Genomic DNA, 22,468 nt, shown 5'->3' on the forward strand with positions numbered 1-22,468 from the left:
TCTCAGAACCCATGAACGTTACCTTGCCTTCTATGCTCACAACAACCATAGCGATATCTTAAAGTATCCATAAGATTGTGTCACCCCCTGCTTAATATCCACCAATGGTTTTCTATCACCTTTAGCCAAAATCAAAACTGTTTATTCTGGATTACGAAGTTTAACATGATCTGGTACCTGTTCATCAACCTGATCTCATCTCATACCACTGCCCTGTCACTCGGCATCCTCCAACCACATGGACCACATTTGGTACCTGACACACCACACTTGCCACAGCAATAGAGCCTTCCCTGCTATGCCCTCTGCCCCACCTGCCCTTTTCTCTGATCTTTGTGTGGCCAATTACTTCCCGTCCTTAAAATCTCCTTAGAGATTCGTCTGACCATCCACTATCTTATGTATTTATTTAATGATATTTTTGTGGAACCTACAGTGTAGAACTGAGGAAATGTTCAATAAATACTTTCAAATAAATGTACAGATGGAATTTAAAATGTTATTTTTATGAGTCCCAGTTGTCAACTATCATTATTATTATTAACAACAAATAGCAACAGCAATCATCTTATATTGATTGAGTGGTTAATATATACTAGGTACTATTCTAAGTGATTTTTATATATTATCTCCTTTAATCCTCTAGCAACCTCACAAAACAGTTAATGTTATTACCTCCCTTTTATACATGAGCAAACTGAGGCCTGAAAAGGCTCCGCCCCTCACCATAACAGGAGTGACCAGACCAAAAAAAAAAGAGAGAGAGAGAGAGAGAGAGAGATGTCTCAAAGAGAAGACCAAATGAAAGCCCCAGAATCCATCCTTTTAAGTGACCAAGAGATAGCCAGCCTATCAGATGCACAGTTCAAAACACTGGTGATCAGGAAGCTCACAGAATTGGTTGATTTTGGTCGCAAATTAGATGAACAAATGCAGGCTACGATAAGAGAAATGAAGGAGAATGCACAGGGAACCAAGTGATGGGAAGAAAACTGGGACTCAAAACAAGAGTGGATCAGAAGGAAGAAAGAAACAAACAAACAAGAAAGAATGGAGAAATAAGAATTCAAAAAAATGAGGAGAAGCTTAGGAACCTCCAGGACATCTTTAAATGTTCCAACATCCAAATTATAGGGGTACCAGAAGGAGAAGAAGAGCAACAAGTGGAAAAGTTATTTGAACAAATAATAAAGGAGAACTTCCCCGTTCTGGCAAAGGAAATAGACTCCCAGGAAGTCCAGGAAGCTCAGAGAATCCCAAAGAAATTGGACCCAAGAAGGAACACACCAAGGCACACCATAATTACATTAGCCAAGGTAAAGATGAAGGAGAGAATCCTAGAAGCAGCAAGAGATAAAGGGACAGTAACCTACAAAGGCGTTCCCATCAGACTGTCAGCTGATTTCTCAAAAGAGACCTTACAGGCAAGAAGGGGCAGGAAAGAAGTATTCCAAGTCATGAAAGACAAGGACCTATATCCCAGATTACTCTATCCAGCAAAGCTTTCATTTAGAATGGAAGGGCAGATAAAGTGCTTCTCAGATAAGGTCAAGTTAAAGGAGTTCATCATCACCAAGCCCTTATTTTATGAAATGTTAAAGGGACTTATCTAAGAAAAGAAGGTAAAGAAAAAATATGTATAGTAAAATGACAGCAAACTCACAATTATTAACAACCACACCTAAAGCAAAACCAAAAGAAACAAAGCAAACAACTAGAACAGGAACAGAAACACAGAAATGGAGATCACATGGAGGGTTAGCAACAGGGGAGTGGGAGGAGGAGAGAGGGGGAAAAGGTACAGAGAATAAGTAGCATAGATGGTAGGTAGGAAATAGGGGGAGGGCAAGAATACTATGGGAAATGTAGAAGCTAAAGAACTTATAACACATGGACATGAACTAAAGGGGGAGAATGTGGGTGGGAGAGGGTGAACAGGGTAGAGGGGAGTGAAGGGGGGAATGGGACAACTGTAATAGCATAATCAATAAAATATATTTTAAAAAACAAACAAAAAAACAACAGCCCTATGAAGCAGGTGTTACTATACTCATTTTGCAGATGCAGAAACAGAATGAAAGAAATTACATTTCTGGCCGAAGATTATGCAGCAAGTGAGTGGCACAGCCAGGATTCCAACCTACATGTCACTCCAAATCACTGTGCTTCCTGCTACACTATGATGCCCACATATTCTTGCAAAGGATAAACTTTTTCTCATGGACCATAAATCACGAACTCAGGAAGACTCCTTCTGCTGATTCTAGGAATGTTTCATATCTGCCATTTCCTCAACTCTTTTGTTCACTCATCAAATATTTGGATGTTTTACACTGTCATACATGGGGAAGACTAATTCTCAGTGTGCTGTCAGGTTTCTTTGAATCTATTCTCACCTGTGAAGAAATTTCTCGTATGTCTGGCGGAAGGCAAATCCTGCCCGTCGCACCCTCACGTTTTCCAGTAGTCCAAGATACTCGACTTGATGCCGGCAGCGTTCATCATCAAATATCTGTGGGGATTTCTTGTCATTGGGTTTGATGCAACGTACATAATATGGTTCCTATAGAAAGAAATCAGCAAATGGTTAAGTTTCAGAAAAATTGCAGACTAAGGACAGTAATGTGCATTTAGTGGTAACTGTGTCAAACTAAGCTCTGTGCTTCTAATTTCTCAGGCATACAACTGTGAATAAGTAGTTATTCTTCCTTCTCCTTTAATTCCAGGTTGGAAATGTTTATGCATTTAGCTAAAATTTTATTTTATTATATTTTAGGAATAGGGATAAAACTAGGGTGTAAATAATTGAGATATGTAAATATTGGCTTTTTGTATATTTATGGAAACATGGTTAAAAGTAACAAGAGAGATAATACAAAAGGCAGGGGCTGTGGTAAGATTAACTGTGCTGAAAATGTAAAATATTAAGCACAGCTTTATATTCTGATTCCCCTAAGATCAGGAACAACACAAGGGTGTCCCGCTTTCACCACTTTTATTGAACATAGTGTTGGAAGTTCTAGCCACAGCAATCAGACAAGAAAAAGAAACAAAAGGCATCCAAATTGGAAAGGAGAAAGTAAAACTGTCATCATTTGCAGAGGACATGATAGTATACATAGAAAACCTTATAAGCTCCACCAAAAACACTACTTGACTTAATAAGTGCATTTGGCAAAATAGTGGGATACAAAGTCAATATTCAGAAATTGAAGGCATTTTTTATATCAACAATGAAATATCAGAAAGAGGAACTAGGAAAAAAAATTCCATTTACTATAGCAACAAGAAAAATAAAATCCCTAGGAATAAACTTAACCAAGGAAGTAAAAGACCTACACCTGGAAAACTACAGAACACTGAAGAAAGAAACTGAGAAAGATACAAATGAATTGAAGTATATACCATGTTCATGGTTTGGAAGAATTAACATCACGAAAATGTCTATACTACCCAAAGCAATCGACACATTCAATGCAATCCCTATGAAAATACCAATGACATACTTCACAAATTTAGAACAAATATTTCAAAAATGTATATGAAACCCAAAACAACCCCAAATAGCCTCAGCCATCTTGAGAAAGAACAAAGTAGGAGGGATAACAATACCTGAAGTCAAACTATATTACAAGATCAATGTAATCAAAACAGTCTGGTACTGACGTAAGAACAGACACAGATCAATGGAACAGAATAGAGAGCCCAGAAATAAACCCATGTCTCTACAGTCAATTAATATTTGACAAAGGGGGAATGAACATACAATGGAGTAAAAAAAGCCTCTTCAACAAATGGTGTTGAGAGAACTAGAATAGTACATGGAAAAAGATGAAACTAGACCATGAACTTACACCATACACCAGAATAAACTCAAAGTGGATAAAAGACTTAAACATAAATGTGGCACCATAAAAGTCCTAGGGGAAAACATAGGCAGTAAAATTTCAGATATCACATGCTGCAGTATTTTTGCCTATATATCCTATTGGGCAAGGGAAATAAAGGAAAGACTAAAGAAATGGGACTACATCAAGTTAAAAAGCTTCTGCACAGCTAATGAAAACAAACTGAAAAGAGAACCAACCATATAGGAAAATAGATTTGCCAAGGATATCTCTGACAAGGGTTTGATCTCTAACATATATAAAGCAGTCATACAACTCAACACCAGGAAGTCAAACAATCCAATTAAAAAAGGAACAAAGGACCTGAAGAGATACTTCTCCAAGAAGGACATACAGAGGGTCCATAGGCATATGAAAGGATGGACCCTCTTTTAATTTCCATCTTTTAATTTAATTTACTTTTAATTTAATTTAATTTCCCTCTTTTAATTTCCATCTCTCTGATGGACTAGCCATCAGAGAGATGGAAATTAAAACCACAATGAGATACCACTTCACACTGGTCAGAATGACCATTATAAACAAATCAACAAATAACAAGTGCTGGTGAGGTTGTGGAGAAAAGGGAACCCTAGTGTGCTGTTGGTGGGAATGCAGACTGGTGCAGCCCCTGTGGGAAACAGTATGGAATTTCCTCAAGAAAGTGAAAATGGATCTGCCTTTTGACCCAGCGATTCTACTGCTGGGATTGTACTGTAAGAATCCTAAAACTTCAATTCAAAAAAACCTATGCACCCCTATGTTCATAGCAGCACAATTTACAATAGCCAAGTGCTGGAAACAGCCTCAGTGCTCATCAGTAAATGAGTGGATCAAAAACTGTGGTACAATTACACAATGGAATACTATGCAGCAGAAAGAAAGAAGAAACTCCTACCTTTCAAAACTGCATGGTTGGAACTGGAGAGTATTATGCTGAGTGAAATAAGCCAAGAGGTGAAAGACAAATACCATGTGATCTCACCTATAAGAGGAATCTAATGTTTAAAACAAAGAAACAAGCAAAATAGAGCCAGAGGCATGGAAACAAGGAACAGACTGACAGTGACCAGTGGGGAGGGGTGAACGGGAGAAGTAGGGAAGAAGGGAAAGGGTCTAATCAATGAATAGGTATAAATGACCCATGGATTTGGATAACAGGGTGGGGATTGACTGTGGGAGCAGGGGTAGCTGGGTGGGAGCAGGGGAGAGCAACAGAGGAAAATTGAGACAACTGTCATAGAACAATAATAGAAAAAATTAAACACAGCCCTGGTATGAAGTAATGCTCCATAAATGTCAGCCATTATTATTATTACATTAGTTTGTGCTTCTGAAAAAAGATGAACACTTATGACCACATTTGACATTCAAAACTTATGTGTATATAAGTAGAGAAGTTAAAACCACCTATAAGCATCAGTGACTCTAAGAAAGAGCTTAGCAAAAAAATCCGTCTGTGCCAATTCCATTTTGTACTGTGCATTAGATCATAACTCCTTTTAAATATAAAACTGTGTTTGGCATAGAGCTTGGCACACTGAAGATAACAAGTTATTATTGGATGAATAATGAGGTCACATATATCCTACTTATTGGTGTAAAGAGTTACTTTCCCTTCTCTGAATCTATTATCTGTCAGATACACAGATGTACTTGCCATAGTAAAAGGGTGGAAAATATATACCATACAAACCTATTTTATTCATGCAAAGCTGACTTTAAGGCAAAAAAAGTAATACAGAAATAGAGAGACATTTCAGAATGATAAATGACTCAAACACTAGGAAGAAATAACAGTTCTAAATTAAATAAGCTTAATAAATTCTCAAAACATTTAGAGCAAAAATTGCAGGTACAAGGAGAAGACAATTTCAGAATTACTGATTTCATCATTTCCACATTAACAAAAGAAATCAGTAAGAGTGCAAAAGAATTAGACAACGTTTAGCAAATCTGACCTAATGAACATGCAGAAAATATTAAGTACAAATTTTTATATTTAAAAAAAGATATAAAGAAAACTTAAGCATTTTTTAAGGATTGATGTCATAGAGTATATTTCTCTGGACTAAATGAGGTTAAGCTAGAAATCATGAGCAAAGAGTAATCAGAAAATCTTCAATGTTTGGGAATTAAGATATATACTTCTAAATGACCCTTGGGTTGAAAAGAAAATTACAGTGTGAAACAGAAAACATTCTGAACACAATAATTTATACAATCATGTGGGCAAAACAATCTAATATAAGGTATCATTTGAGTAGCGTAAGAAACTTTACTAGAAAGAAACCAATTGAATGGAATTTTACTAGTGTTGGCTGATTATACACAGGAAGTGGTAAGACTGAATTAGACATAAATGACAAACTAAGGGTCATTTAAGGACCTTTCATCATCCTGTTTAGTAATATAAAAAACTTCAGATAAGGAATTTAGTGGAAATACTTTTTTTTTTTTTTTTTTTTTTTTTTTTTTTAAGAGGGAAGGGAGGGAGAAAGAGAAAGAGAAACATCAATGTGCGGTTGCTGCGGGCCATGGCCTGCAACCCAAGCATGTGCCCTGACTGGGAATCGAACCTGTGATGCTTTGGTTCGCATCCCGAGCTCAATCCACGGAAATATTTTCTCTATATTTAATCAGTATTCTGTCTTAATTTATAAGTGCCACCTCCTCTTTCCTTTATAAATATCCAGACTGACTTAGCCTAACAAATCCTAAATTTGACAAATTCTGTCTTAAGAAGGTTAAATCATAAAATTAATAGTGATTCTACTTTCTTGTGCTTTTTAACCTGCTTCTCCCTATATTTTGGTGAAAAATGTCATTTGTCAAAGCATACCAATCAGTATACATATTAGCTAAAAGACACTGTATTTAGATGTTCATCTGTTTAACCTGCTTTGAATACTGTCAAATAGAGTCAAAGGCAAATTCAACTTTAATAATTTTCTGACCATCTGTTTAGAGTGCTTTATCAGGTACCAAGAGGTATATAAAATTAGTGTAACTCTTTTTCTATGTTCAAAAGACTTAACAGTCTAGGTGGGTGGATGAGACAGGCATTTGAAAACATTGTGTAGATTGGGAAAGTGCGGCATCAGGTTCTTGTACTTATGGTGATGGGGACTAGACAATTCAAATTAAATTAAATCAACCTGTCAACCTGATGAAGTCATTACAAAAAAATCAAAGACAAAAGATGGGGGTGGTGGGGAATGTTTTTAAATGTAACAAAGAGCTAGTAAGATAGCTAAGATGAGGATCAGACGAAAAGGGGTGAAGAGGGGTAAAGCCAGCCCACAGGGGGTGAAGCCAGCCCACAGGGCTGCTTTCATCTTAAGAGCTGCTGTCGCTGTGGAAGAGGTGGCCAGGAGGCTGAGCATAACTGCTGGGAGCCCTGTGGGGCCAGCAGGAGGAAGCTGGGAAATGAGACCATGCACGTGGGACTGAGAAATGGTCTGGAATTCCGAATTGCTAAACCTGGGAGTTAAAAGTGAATGGAAAACAACTTGGCTCTTTCAGGGATGGCAGTCCATTGCTGAACCATTTCTGGCCTTGAACTTGGATTAAAGTGATCCCAGATTGTCAGAATTTGTCTGACACATCTTTTTAAACTTAAAAATTTCAAATTTTAGCCCTGGCTGGCGTAGCTCAGTGGATTGAGCGCGGGCCGGGAACCAAAGTGTCCCAGGTTTGATTCCCAGCCAGGGTACATTCCTGGGTTGCAGGCCATAACCCCCAGCAACCGCACATTGATGTTTCTCTCTCTCTCTCTCCCTCCCTCCCTCCCTTCCCTCTCTAAAAATAAATAAATAAAATCTTAAAAAAAAAATTTCAACTTTTCTGTTAAGGTATCATTAATAAATGGTAATATATCTATATTCTTTTGAATTTGATTTGATAATTTTTATCCATTTATATTCAGTGTAATTACTAATATATTTAGATTTTTTCTATCATTTTATCAATTTTTCTATTGTCTTAGTTTTCTTATATTATTTTATCTCCTCTCTCCTATGTTTTTTAGGACAGATTATTTTTTCTCAGTTTGACTCCCCGTCCCTGCCCTGCCCCGCCCCCAGTTTGGAAGTTATAATCTCATTACTATTCTTTTAATGACTGCACTAGAAAATTTAAAATGCAATTGTAATATTAGTTTTAATGCAAGCAATATTTTTATTCTTTTCCTGAACAACCAAGGACATTAAATACTTGAATTATAGTCATTCATCCTTCCTATTTATGTGGTATTATTGTGCTATTTAATTCTATTATGCATTTTTAATCCAATAAAATTTTACTTTACAGAGTCAGTTTATTTATATATACCCACATATTTACCTATTTCTTTGCTCTTCTTTTTGGCATTTCAGACTTTCATGTAATATATTCTTGCTCTTGCTTGATGTACATCCCCCGGAATTTCCTTCAGTGTGGTTCTAACTCTGTTTCTATTTTTCAGAGAGATTCTTTATTTTATCTTTGTTTTTAAAAAATATATTCTCTTGGTATAGAATTTTGGTTCACAGTTATTTTCTCTCAGCCTGTTATTGCTTTGAAGCTGATCTGCTTTTAAGACATTTTCTTTGATGTTTTGGGTTTTCACAAGGTGCCCGCATGCAGATTTCCTTTAATTCTTCCAGCCCGGGGTGTGGCGTCCTCCATCACTGCTGAAATTCTCAGCAGGACTTCTTCAGACATCACCCTGTCCATTTGCTCCTCTCCTTGTATAACCCCGATTAGGAGCAACCTAATTGCACATTAGATCTTTTCAGTTTATCTTCCAAGTCTCTTCGTGTTTCATTTCTTGGCCTCTCTAAGTAGAATCCTGGGCAGTTTCTTCAATTCTTTCTTTAATTCCTCTACTGTCTCTTCAGCTTTGTCTGATATTGAGTTGGTCAAAAGTTCATTTAGTTTTTTTCCATACAATGGCTCTAGTAGCACTTAGTTGTCTTTAATTTCATTCAACACAATTTTGTTAGATTATATAGTGACAGCTGTCATATCAGTGTGCATTTAAAGAAAACATCAAAATTGGTGAATTTTTGTGCAGCCATTTTAATATTGAAGATGGAAGGAAATATGCAACATTTTTAGTATATTATGCTTTATTATTTCAAGAAAGGCAAAAACGAAACTGAAATGCAAAAGAAGATTTGTGCAGTGAATGGAGAAGGTACTGTGATGGGTCGAACATGTCAAAATGGTTTGCATCGCTTCTTGGTACTGTTGACATTTTGAACAAATAACTCTTTGCTGTGGGGCTGTCTTATGCATTGGAAAATGTTTAGCAGCACCCCTGATCTCTACCACTAGAAGCCAATAGTGGGAGATAGCCGACATACTCAAAATATCCAAATCAATACAGTTATTGGTGACAATAAAAAATGTGTCTTTTATTTTACAGAAAAAAGTGTAACAGACTTTTTGGCCAACACAATATGATGTTAAACCTATCCACTGAGTTTTTAACTTTATTTAGCTTTTATTTCTATCAACTGCCTAGTTACTTGCTCTTTCTCATACGTTTAGACCTTTCATTTCTTGAAACATATTAAGCATTCTTATTCTTATATCCTGTTTCTGATAATTCCAGTATAAGTAGTTCCCATGAGTCTAACTCTGTTGTTTCATCTGATTCTCGCATATGTTATTTTGTTTCGTGTGTGTAGTGATTCTTTACTGGGAACATCTAATTCTCCTTAGAACTTTATCTTTGGAAATTCTTTAAGGTCTGGTATGAAGGTTTTTCAGTTTCTATCAGATGCCTGGGGGCAACACCAGACCCAGGCCACTTTAAACTAAATGATTGGCTTGAACTTTTTCAGGCTCCTCAGGTAGCTTATAATTATAAAATTTCAAGGGATCTTCAAGTAGCCCCTCTTAGATCACTGTCAAGGGCCAAGAGAGGCAGTTTTCCTTTAAGATAATGAGGGATTACTTCTAATTCACTCTAGAAGTAACCCTTTGAGGAGGCAGCCCCCTGGAGACCCACCATGGTGTGGGCATGTGTGTGTGTGATCTATTAGACACCCTAGTTGGGGCAGGCCCTGGGCTTTACTTCCAGGACCTGGCTTTGAACTGCTATACTCAACATTACCTACTTCAACAAATCCCCACAAGGCAGCTTTAGCGCTCTGCTTATTTTTCCTTTCACTCAGTGAACTCCTGCCTGTACAGCCCCTGGCCTGCATATTCCTTGCTCTCTTGTTAGTTCATGGCTGCATTCAAGAAGCTGGTTTTTATAACTGACCTAACATTTTGGTTGTTTTCAGTTGGTTTTAGTGGGTATTTCGTTCATCATGTTGCCAGAAAATGCAATACTCATGTATTTTTAAAATCTTTATGTACATAGGTGAAACTGATCTCTAATTTTATTTTCTAATATTAACCTGTACTAAGGCAATATTAATCTCATAAAATGAGTCAGGTAGTAGCATACAACTGTTCATAATATTCTGAAGCTTTTTAAAATCTCTGTAATAGATGAAGTTATATTCTTTTCTCATTCATAATATTGTTTTCTCTTTTTAAAGTCAGTTTTATTCAAAGTTTGTGTATTTGATCAAATTTTCTACTAAGGTTATTTTCTTCTTCATATTTTCTTTGGAGTTCCTTTTCAGGCTTCTTGATAACTTATTTACTTGAAGTCTTCCTTGTTCTTTATACAGGCCTAGCAAGGGGGATACTTTGGCACTTTCCTGCAAGCTCTTTGTCATGCAGTTCCAAATATTTTATGATTTCCATTGTGATTTCTTTTTCAACTTAAGTTACTTAAGAGAGTAACTTTTAAAAGTTCCTAAACACATTAAAAATTTTAATGCTGAATTTTATTTTACTTGCCATGAGGATGGAGAATGTATTTGTATATACATTTCTTAAAATGGTTAAAACTTTCTTTGTGATCTAGCATGTGGTCAATCTTCCATGTACAAATGTTCCATATATACTTGAAAGGAATATGTTTCCTATGCCCTGGATACAGAGTTCTTTTGATCTATTAGATAAAAGTTTACATCTGTTTTCCAAAGCTTCTGCATTCTTACTAAGGTTTTTGTCTGCTTGATCTATCAGTTTCTGGTAGCTTTGGTTTAAAATCTCCCACTAGGATTGTGTACTCGTCAATTTTTCCTTAAAAATTTTTCAGCTTAAAAAGAAAAGATTTTCTTTCTTTATTTTTTGACAGAGGGGAAGGGAGGGAGAGAGGGAAACATCAATGTGTAGTTGCCTCTTGTACCCCCTATTGGGGAACCTGGCCTGCAACCCAGGCATGTGTCCTGACTGGGAACTGAAGTGGCGACCCTTTGGTTCACATGCAGGTGCTCAATTCACTGAGCCACACCAGTCAGGGCCACCTTCTTTTTCTTCATAGAGATCACATATAATCAATGGCTATGTTATTAGGTACCTAGCTCAAAATAGTTTTATTATCCTGAGTATTTTCACTTTATTATTAGTCTATCAGTGTTAACACTTTTCCCCTTAAATTCTATGTTCTCTCACATTAATACTGCTTTTAACCAGTTTTTTTTGGGGTGGGGGTGGGGGTTTGATATGTCTTTATTTACCTCTTTGTTTATAATCTTTCTGCCCGTATTAATTAGTTATCTCCTATAGGTAAGGTGGATTTTCCACCTATCTAGTCTGTTTAGTCTATCTACAGTTATAATGAGTAGCAATTATTTAGATTTATTTCTATCACCTCATTTTGTATATTCTAAATGTAATTGACATTTTCCCCTTGTTTCTGCCCCACCCATCTTCTTGTCCTCTATTGTCTATATTCTTTTGCTTGTCTCTGCTCTCGCCCTCATTCCCCCACCTTCGTAGATGTACAGATTGGGCAGCTGTAGCACGACTGTTAGGCTAGTTGCCTACCTCATATCCACTATCTTTTTCCCACTTTGAAACAGAATACTTATTTCTAGCTGGGTGTACAGCTGAGTAGAATAAAAATGTACTTCCCAGCTTCCCTGGCAACTAGGTATAGCACTCGAGATGTATCCGAAGTGCTGTGAGAGGATTTAAAGAAGTCTCTTTAGAAGGGAAGAAGCCCCAGGAGCCATCTTGGGCCAGCAGGATGTGTTACAAGCCCCAGGATGGTACAGTGGAAAGATAGATGGAACCTGGGTCCCTGATCACCTTAGAGCTACTATACCAATCCTGTGATACCTCCTTCTGTGCTTCATTTACAGGACAGAGAAATAAACGTTTCTCAAATTTCAGCTACTAACTTGGGGGTCTCTTATATTAGCAGCAAATCTAATTCCTGATACAGAAACTATAGATGATTCTAGTATTTTTATTTTTTTAAAATGTACATTTTAGCCCTGGCTGGTATGGCTCAGTGGATTGAATACTGGCCTGTGAAGTAAATGGATGCTGGTTTGATTCCCAGCCAGGGCACAAGCCTGGGTTGTGGACCAGGTCCCCAGTAGGCGACGCATGAGTGGCAACCACATGTTGCTGTTTCTCTCCCTCTTTCTCCCTCCCTCCCCCTCTCTCTAAAAAAATAGATAAAATCTTTTTTAAAAAAGTACATTTTAGAAAAGTGATTCTTTTCTAGTTAATTAAATAAATCTACTTTATAAACAATAAATTTATAAATAATATACTTTATAAACATTATATTTACAAACAACATATTTTATAACTATATATTTTATAAAATTCTTTGTTCCACTCTATTCCTCCTCGCTGGGTGGGGCAGGGTAAAGCTGACATGCAGACAGACGCTGAGAGACAACAGGAAGGGTTCTAGTGAATTCCAGTCTTTGGTATCTGTGTCAAACCCCCTTTCTGGAGGTTTGGCCTTTCCCCTCCTTTTCTGGACACTGCTCATTTGTTGTTATTTGAGGCCAAAGAATCTTGATGAAATGAAAAAGAAAGCTACTGAACAGATATGTTCTTGTGGCATTTGCCTAATTTATTCACAGTGAAGTAACCAGAAATGGTGGAGATTTAAATTCTTAGAAATGAGTTGGTTTAAAAAAAAAAGATAATAATGAATAAGAAAATACACAGGGAAAGCACTAGAAGAAAAAAATAAAAATGAACTAAAAATAACAAGCCCCAGAATGCTGATTAATTTATCAAACTTGTCAGCAGCAGCAGTTATGAGTAAAAATCTGTTCTTTAAGAAAATAAAAACAGACTAAAGTTATCAAACAATGTTAGATCTTAAAGGAACAATAAAAAGTAGAAGTAATTGTCAATACTACATCTTTTCATTTCAACCATTTAAAACAGCCTAAGGAAACAACAATAACAACAACAACAACAACAAAAACAGCCTAAGGACAATACTTATGAACCAAACTTTATCTTAAAACTCTAGCTGATCGTTTTGTATTCAGATATGATATATAGATGGCGTATTACAGCCAAGATTTTTTTTTGAGCCAGCCTTTGTCGTCAGTACAGGGCTGAAGTTTATTTTTGTCAGGCATGTGCTATCTATCTATCTATCATTTATTATCTATCATCTATGTTTTAAAGACCTTACTTAGACTTTTCTCTTGACAACAGCAGTAAGATAAAAAGCCCAAGTTTAAAAAAATTTTTTTTCTCTGGGACACAAACAACAGTTTCACCCAGCCATGTTAACAATAACAAAAAAGCAATAAAAATTCTATCATAAAATTCATTTAAAATACATATTCTTCAATTTGATCTACTATAATTACCTAAAAAGCAAACCATATACACATTTTCTATAACATGTATTAAAAGGGAACCTAGGAATTAACTTGGATATTTAGAAAAGAAAATAATTACCTTTGATGCAAGGTTGTCTACTAAAGCAATCATAGAATTCTTAAATAAGGTGGCGGCGGTCAGAGGCCTCTTGGTCACCTCTGTAATGCTCAGTTTGCCTTCGGGCCACATGTTCTTCAGCACAGGGTTTGAACTGAGAAGCACAGAGAGAGCAATTCAAACAGACTGAAAAAGAACTGCTAAGCAATCTTGCTGAACTGTGTATCCTGGGAGGCACTACTGGACGCAGACCGAACTCATTAGGCATAAATGAGAAAAAATTCCATCCAGAAAATTATGCTGAAAGATGTGTCCACACTATACTATACTATACTATATTTAAAAAGCTCTTCAAACTTCTTTAAAGTGACATCTGTATTATTATGACCTAGGACCCTTGAATAGTTAATATGGGCCTTACAACATAGACATGAAAGAAAATGATTTTAGTGGTAGTCATTAAGAATGAGGGCAACTCTCCAGTAGGAAAACGATTCTCACTGCTATGGTAGAAATCGTGAACGTGAAATATCTTCTGACTGAAACACATATTCCTACAGAACAGGTAACACTACAAAAAGCCGGGTCTTTCTAAAGATACAGTTAGAAATAATCATGTTCACGTCATCTCCTGGCAATTCCCGTGACTGCAGTTGAATTTACGAGCACATTTACAGGGAGTGCAGGCAGTTATAACATGTTGCTGACGTGATGCTCAGGCTGCTGCAATCCAATTCCTGAGTGCGCTTCAGGCCAGTTTTCATGCCAAAGACTATATATTTGTTATTTGGCTCCGTGGGGATATTTTTAAAAACGTGTGGTGCTCTCAACTCTGATTTTCTTCCTATTTCATTTTGGGAGCTTTTGATTTTAAAGAAATTGTAACTTGAAATGTTGCTGGCTTGCTAGAAACTTCTCTCTTATAGATTTTTTTTTAAAATTGAAGGCTGAGAAGAGAAAATAATTAACATGGACATTTTTTGCTAATTGTGTTTCCAACTGCCATCATTTTGTCTACTTTTCTTCCTCTGGCATAACATTGAGAAAATTGAATTGGTTTTCCAAATACCTAGTACATTTCTATACGTAGAGGCTCAGAATAATTGCTGCAAAGTGCCAGAATAGATGACAAAAGAGCAAAGGAGATAAACGGTGAGGTGAAGATTTACTGGGTCTCTGAATGAAGACAGAGCCATGCTCACCACTGCTGGCAAGCAGTGCCAGCCACCACTGGCAGTGGCTATAAAGTAATGCAATGATCTGTGGCTTATGGACCTAGTTGTTTTACTTTCCAATATTATTCCATAATTTTCTAATGATATGCATATCAATAAAAATAGCCATATAAATATATATCATTTTCCCTTAACTTTTCCTTCCTAATCTTTAGCAGAAAGAGAATTTAAGGCAGTGGTTCCCAACATTTGATGCACATAGTGCTGGGATACCTTCCTGACACCTACTGAATACAATTTCCTGAAAGCAGAGTGCGTGTACTTTGAAAAATCTAATGCAAAATTACTGGCTTTTGGTCTATACAATTTCTACCCCAAATACCACCTTACTCACTGCTGCCCATTTTTAGGGACTATTCCTGTACAACTTTGTAAAATGGAACAGGGAGGGGTGTTGAAAATGAAGGAAATAAGATGTTTATTATTATATTATTATTATTTTACTATTAAACAGTAGAAATGATACATAATGAATCAAAATAGGCACATACAATCATTGTAAAGAGAAATAACTTTTAAGCCAGTAAGTCATGAATGTAATATTAACAAAATAGTTTTCAAACATTTAAAGGAACCCATTTCTAGAAACCCTCATGCACTGTTGGTGGGAATGCAGACTGTGCAGCCACTGTGGAAAACAGTATGGAGGTTCCTCAAAACATTGAAGATGGAAATGCTTTATGACTCAGTGATTCCACTTCTGGGTATATATCTGAAGAAACTCCAAATACTAATTCAAAAAAACTTATGCACCCTTATATCCACTGTAGTATTATTTATAATAGCCAAGATACAGAAACAACTCAAGTGCCCATCAATAGATGAGATGATAAAAAAAATATGGTACATTTACATAACGGAATATTACTCAGCCATAAAAGTGAATGAAATCTTACCATTTGCATGGATGGACCTAGAGGGTATTATGCTAAGTGAAATAAGACAAATATCATATGACTAAACTTACACATAGAACCTAAAGAACAAAACAAATGAAAAACAAAATAGAAACAAACTCAGACACAGAGAACAGAGGATGGTTTCCAGAAGGGAGAAGCACTGGAGGGCTGGGTAAAAAAGGTTAAGGAATTAAGAAGTACAAATTGGTAGTTACAAAATAGTCATGGGGATGTAAAATACAGCATAGGGAATATAGTCAATGACATTGTAATAGCTATGTATGGTGCCAGGTAGGACATTTCAGAGGGAACACTCTGTAAAGTATATGATTATCTAACCACTATGCTGTACACTTGAAACAATACAAAATAATATTGCATGTAAACTGTAATTAGAAAATAAAATAAAAAAATAAAAGCATTGCTACTGACAGCTCATACAATAAATAGACAAAATAAAGGAACCCTCTCCTTAAAAGGAAAACTTAGTTGTCCAGAAAGGCAGTATGTATAATACACAAGACAGAACTTAGCTGGCTAACAAGACAGTGCTGATGATTAAAGTCTGTGCACCTGGCCTGCCACCTGCTTGCTTTCTTCCTCCTCTCACTGATACACACACACACTCACACTAACTAACATGCACGAATCCTCTAAGAATTACAGAACTCGAGATCCAAGAATTACTCTTTAAATACATACAAAGAAAGAAAGGATGGGAATTTGGGAGGTGCCCTGCCTGGTGCAGCTTAATGGATTGAGCTCCGGACTGCGAATAATAAGGTCACTGGTCTGGTTCCTGGTCAGGGCACACACTTGGGTTATGGGCCAGGTCCCCAGTTGGGGGCATGCAAGAGGCAACTGATGGATGTTTCTCTCCCTCTCTTCCTCCCCTCCTTCCTCTCTCTCTAAAAAGTGAATAAATAAATAAAATATTTATGAAATTTGGGAGGCTATTTAGCCATGGAAATACTGAAGTGTCCAGAGGCAAAGGCAGCCCATCCAAACACCATCTAGAAAGATGGTTTTAGCCCAATTTCAAGACTTCCCATTCCATTGGCAAGGCCTTTCCTATTATGGAAATATATACAGTATGTTACTGTCAACAGATTTTTTACAAAGATTTTATTTATTTATTTTTAGAGAGGGAAGGGAGGGAGAAAGAGAGAGAGAGAGAAAGAAACATCAATGTGCAGTTGCTGGGGGTCATGGCCTGTAACCCAGGCATGTACCCCAATTGGGACTCGAACCTGTGACACTTTGGTTTGCGGCCTGCACTCAATCCACTGAGCTACGCCAGCCAGGGCTATAGTCAACAGATTTTTAATCTTTTTACACCTCTGGCAAGATCATCCCTATTGTGAAATGAATTCATCTTAGCTTGATGCCTTTAATTGTTGGGCTTATCTAGGCTCCTTTGTTCTGATTCCATGCTTACCAAGCAATTAAGTATTCTGGATTTTTATGGGCAATATTTTTCACTGTCAATAAACTAGAATTCTCACTGCTATTTGACTTCCCTAGTAGGGTTTCCAATAGGAAAAAATAGCTTTTCATACCAATACAAGTATTCCATTCCATGTGACTGTTACTCTCTGGAAATAAATCCACAGGCTGCTTTGCTTCTCCATTTGTCCTGTGAGCTTGGAGTTACATGAAACTGCCACTGGAAGCTGAGGCTGTTCTCAGTGAGCGGACCCTCTGGGCCATGACAAACTCATGAAGGTAACAAATGCCACCTGGGGCAGTCTCTTGGTACACAGCCTGGCTGCCTTCTTCCCTTAGCAACAAACCCTGATATTGCCACTGGCGAGCTAAGGCCATTTTTCCAATTTGAGTTTTGACATTTTCTACACAGAACAATGCCAGAGTCTGTCATTTGTCCCTCTGAAACCCCTTTCTGGAAGCCCTTTTTCCCTATAACCAGCTCTTACATGGATTCTCTCTCACATTCACTGTCTCTGTAACTTACTTTCTTCTTTTAATCCTCACTTGAGAGTATGTTTATTGATTTGGGAGAGAGAGAAGTTGGGGCAGGGGGAGAGACAGAGAGAAACATTGATTGGTGGCCTAACCACATGTGCCCTGACCAAGGATTGAACCCGCACCCTAGTTATGTGGCCTGACCGGGAATCGAACCCACAGCCTTTTGGTGTATGGGACAATGCTCCAACCAACTGAGCCACCTGGCCAGGGCTCTCTGTAACTACTTTCTAGCAATGACAGCTCCATCATCATTCTTAGTGGCATCCACACAGATGAACTATTTTATGGCAAAACTTCTTAAAAGAACTGTTTAAACACACTGTCCCCACAGTCTAATTTTCCGTGTTCCCCCGAGCCTGCTTCAATCACACATTAGCCTTCCCAACTCTCCTGAGACCAGTGTTGTTGAGAGTCCTGCTGACCTTCACGTTAGCAAGTCTAATGGTTACTCTTGGTCCTCACATCACTCTACTTTTCACAGATTTTTGACACAGTTTATAATTTTTTCTTCTTAAAGCACTTTTTTTCTTGGCTTAGCCTCAGTGACACCAGATTCCAGGTCTTCTCCCTCCCTCACTAACATGCTTTCAGTTTCCTTTGCTACTTCCTCCTTTCTTTCTTGACTCTACATGTTGGAGTGTCAGGGATTCTTCTTTGGACCTCTTTTTTTCTTTTCCTTTTTTTCAGTATTAAGATTTTATTTATTTATTTTTACAGAGAGGGAAAGGGCAGGGGAAAGAGAGGGAGAGAAACAGCAGTGTGTGGTTGCCTGTCACATGCCCCACAATGGGGACCTGGCCAGCAACCCAGGCATGTGCCCTGACTGGGAATCGAACCTGTGACCCTTTGGTTCACAGTTCTGGACCACTTTTCTGTTTTATTTTTAAATCTATATTCACTCTAAATCTCATCCAGACTTATGGCATTAAACATTATCAATAAATTATATCTCTAGTCCCACCTTTACCTTGAGTTCCAGATGCATACATGCAATTGCCTGTTTAGCATTTGCAACTGGATGTCCAATATACACTTCTGGCATAAAATATCCAAAAGAAAACTCCTGATTTTCCCCAACTTAGCTCCTCCTGTCTTCCTCTCACCAAGCATCCCTTCCCCATTGCTCAGGCATTGTCTTTGATTTCTGTTTTTTCTCTCACATCACACATCCTATCCATCCGCAAATCTTGCTGGCTCTACTTACCAAATACTACCCACTCTGACCACTTTTTATCATCTCTGTCACTACCATCCAAGTCTCAGCCTGGATGACTCAGCTAGCCTTCTAACTGGTCTCCCCAGTCTACTCTTACCCTTAATAGTATGTGCTTTACAAGGCAGCCCTAGTGATTTCTTCAACATATCATTAACTCCAATGGCTTCCCTTCACACCTCCTCTGCACCTTGGCTCACAGGCTCTTTATAACTCAGGACTGGTTGACATTTATTGTCATTCACTGAATGAAAATAAATTCATTCCTTATCACTGTCCCATCACTCTTTTTTTTTAAAGCCACAGTGACCCTCTTGCTGCCTTCAATACTCCCAAACTCATTCTTAGCTTAGCACCTTGGTACTAGCAGTTATCTCTACTTGCAGCGCTCTTTCCCCCAATGAACCTGGCTCTTGACCTCGCTTCATTCAGGTCTTTGTCACCTCTCAAATGTCACCTCTTTTAAGAAGCATTTTCTGACCATCCCATCTATGATGCCTCCCCTGCCCTTACCTGCATGCACCCTTCGATCTTTTATCTACTTTATTTTTCCTCACAGCACTTGTCACTACCTGGACGTTAGTTGTTTTCTTATTTATTGACTGTGATCTCCACTAGAATATAAGCTCCAGGAGGGCAGGGACTTCATCTGAATTTTTTCCACAGCCATATCCCAGAGCACAGAAGAACGTGTGGCTTGGAGGTGCGCAATAATTTTTGATGATCTACAGACCAACTGACTGAGGCAACTTGATAAATGAGTAACTACAGTTCTTTAATCCAAAAGAAGAAGCTGGCTAAGAATCTGTTTTCCTTCATGGGCCTTCTCTCCAAAGTATCATGTTGGGTTTGATGCTTTGCTTTGTTTTATTCCACCATAGCTTTTTCATGTTTTCTGGGATTGTGAGAAGATTCTCTCCACTCAAGATATGTTACCACTGATGTGAGATGCCACTCTGATGTCCGAGGTTCTCTTAGTCAGAGGCTAAGACACTACAGTGGGAGTCTGAGTGTGTACAGGTTTCAGCTGCACCAGAGGTTATCTGACACCCTCCCTTCACCACTGTTCTAGCCGGGGACTCCTGCCTACACTGGTAGGGGGTGCCAGAAGGATGGCAGCAGTGACCAGAGAAACGGAGGCAACCCAAGGGAAATCAAGGAAAATCATATTATTAGTAGGTCCCTGTCCTATGTTTATAGATTTTTATAATCATAAAGTAAATCTTATTCATTAAGTGTGATCAAGCAAAACTAGAAAATTTACCAGAAAATCTTAAAATTGTCGCATAAAAATAATGTGTATATATACTGTGTAATTAATGTCAAAGAGTTTAATGTAAAGATAATAAAATTTAATCCTACCTGTTATACATGAGGCGCTTGAAATCTTGAAATAAAGTGTCTTTATTTTTGTCAATAAAACCAATGACAGAATAGCTAATAGAGGAAAAAAACAGAAAAACATACATTACTCACCAAACAGCCACATTTAAGCTTTTCTAGAAGCCTACATGCCCTTTTGCTCTTAATTATGCAACCAATCTATAAGGGTGATTCTGTCCTCCACGTTCTGTGTTAAGGCATATCAAATGTACCTACTACATAGAGGGGCTATAGTTTCTATTCCTTAAAGGGAGAGCAAACATCATCACCATTATTACAATTAAAATAATTTTCTCCCGGTTTACTGCTTACCTCAAGAAGATGACTTAAAATACAGACAGCTGTACTTATCATCATCCAACATTCCTAAGATAAAAGCAAAACAGCGACACACAGGAGCTAAGAGTCTCATCCATACGGAGGTCAAGTGACTTGCCTAAGGTTCGCTCAGTGTGCTCAGGGTGGGATAAAAGAATCCAAGGAGAACTGCAAAGGATGGTAAGAGTTGGATAAGCAGAGGAGAAAGGAAGGCAGATAACACAGGAAAACAGATTAAAGGAAGGGACGGAAGCAGGCACATGCATGGTTTACTTGAGGGAAAATAAGGAGGCTAGTATTCATGGTTTGGAGGAAGGGAGATGAGTAAGGTCTTGAAATCCAGCATCTGGTGAGAAGGGAGGGAACTCAGGGTTGGTGGTATAAGAGGAATGGAGGATTCTGGGTGGTAAGGACAGAGGCTAGGCAGTTGAGCAAATAGTAATTCTAGATGTAGCTGCTCCTTACAGCTGTTTTCTCGCCTGTCTATACATTCTCATTGACAATTACATCAATGTACACACTTCTCAGGTCTCTAACCTTGACCCCTTGCCAATGTTTCATCCTTATACATTTAGTTCTGTAAGAAAGTTCCTTCAGGCTATGCTGCCCACAGGCCCTTTAAGGTCACCAGTCCAAAATTATGTCCTTGCCTCCCCAACCCTAGTTTTCTTCTTAATACCTTCAAGTCATTTTTGACTGAACCCTTGAAGTCACTTGACTCAATCTGTTGTCTATCCAGTAAAATTCAAACTTCAAAGTCCTTATTTTTGGCCTTCAAGACTCATTATGGTTTGATCTCAGCCTATTTTCCAGGCATTTCTACTTGTCTATGCTACAAAAAAGGATACCCTCCAGTCAAATGGTCCTAGTTGCTATTTCCTGAATATTTTTTTAGCACTCTTCCCACTTGTTCCTATAAAAACAATCCCTAGCACCCAAGCACCCAAGGCAGCATCAGCCTTCCTGGGTTATCACACAGCTAAAAGTATTATATCACTTCCTTATTTTGAATTCTGATAACAATTCATATGGCAATTATTTTAGATACCTTTTATTATATCAGTGTATGTATATAAATGTGTGTATATGTATGTGCATAATTATTTATACAGATGATCTACAAATTTATGTGTGTAAACACACACACTCACAACCATATACCTATTTTTGTATCTTACAAGGATTGTTCTCTATGGGCAGGGACCATACTTTATAAAGTATTGTGCACACAGAAGATGTCCAGTAAAAATCTAGACAAGGATTATAGGGCTTAGGGAGAGCAGGGCAAGCCTGAGACGCTGAATATACTCAAAGAGGTCGGCTAGAGTTCTGGGAGTCAGGAAACCTAGTTATTGTCTCAGCTCTTCCACAAACATGCTGTGTGACCTTGGGTATGACTTTTATATACTCTATGTAAGTTTCTTCATCTATGAAACAAAAGGGCTGGCCTAGGTGGTCTCTAAGGTCTCTGTCCAGCTCTGTCATTTCGAGCCAGATGGAAGTACCGTGTAGGTGAGGCCTGGGTTTGCAGTGGGAGATAGCTGTGCAGTGCGGGGCCTTCCCTCTTCAGCATTCTGGAACCTGGGAAGAGGACCAGGAAAAGCGGGAAATGGTACCACACCAGCACTAATGGCTAGTTTGACAGATGGGGCGATAATTTTGAGCCATATTATTTTATGATTCTAGAGTTTTAATTTAAATCAGGAACAGCTATTAAAATTTCTCCAAATGTCTTTTCAGCATTTAGAGATCATCATTTGCTTTTTTGTTATTGCTTCATCTCTCCCT

At 37.8% G+C, this 22,468-nt stretch overlaps 1 protein-coding gene across 3 annotated transcripts in view; it reads right to left on the reverse strand.

Moving 5' to 3' along the window:
• The window catches only part of MYO1D (myosin ID), a 321,752-nt gene that overhangs the window by 187,843 nt on the left and 111,441 nt on the right, over nucleotides 1-22,468 (reverse strand). For all 3 annotated transcript variants that reach the window (XM_028519915.2, XM_036033405.1, XM_036033404.1), the window contains 3 exons: nucleotides 20,342-20,416; nucleotides 13,668-13,800; nucleotides 2,397-2,563 (listed from right to left, as the gene is read on the reverse strand). In XM_028519915.2, the coding sequence (XP_028375716.1) occupies nucleotides 2,397-2,563; nucleotides 13,668-13,800; nucleotides 20,342-20,416 (375 nt within the window). The remainder of the gene's footprint in view (nucleotides 1-2,396; nucleotides 2,564-13,667; nucleotides 13,801-20,341; nucleotides 20,417-22,468) is intronic.

The sequence above is a fragment of the Phyllostomus discolor genome, chromosome 8, assembly GCF_004126475.2.
Source record: "Phyllostomus discolor isolate MPI-MPIP mPhyDis1 chromosome 8, mPhyDis1.pri.v3, whole genome shotgun sequence".
In the NCBI taxonomy this organism is placed as follows: Eukaryota; Metazoa; Chordata; class Mammalia; order Chiroptera; family Phyllostomidae; genus Phyllostomus; species Phyllostomus discolor.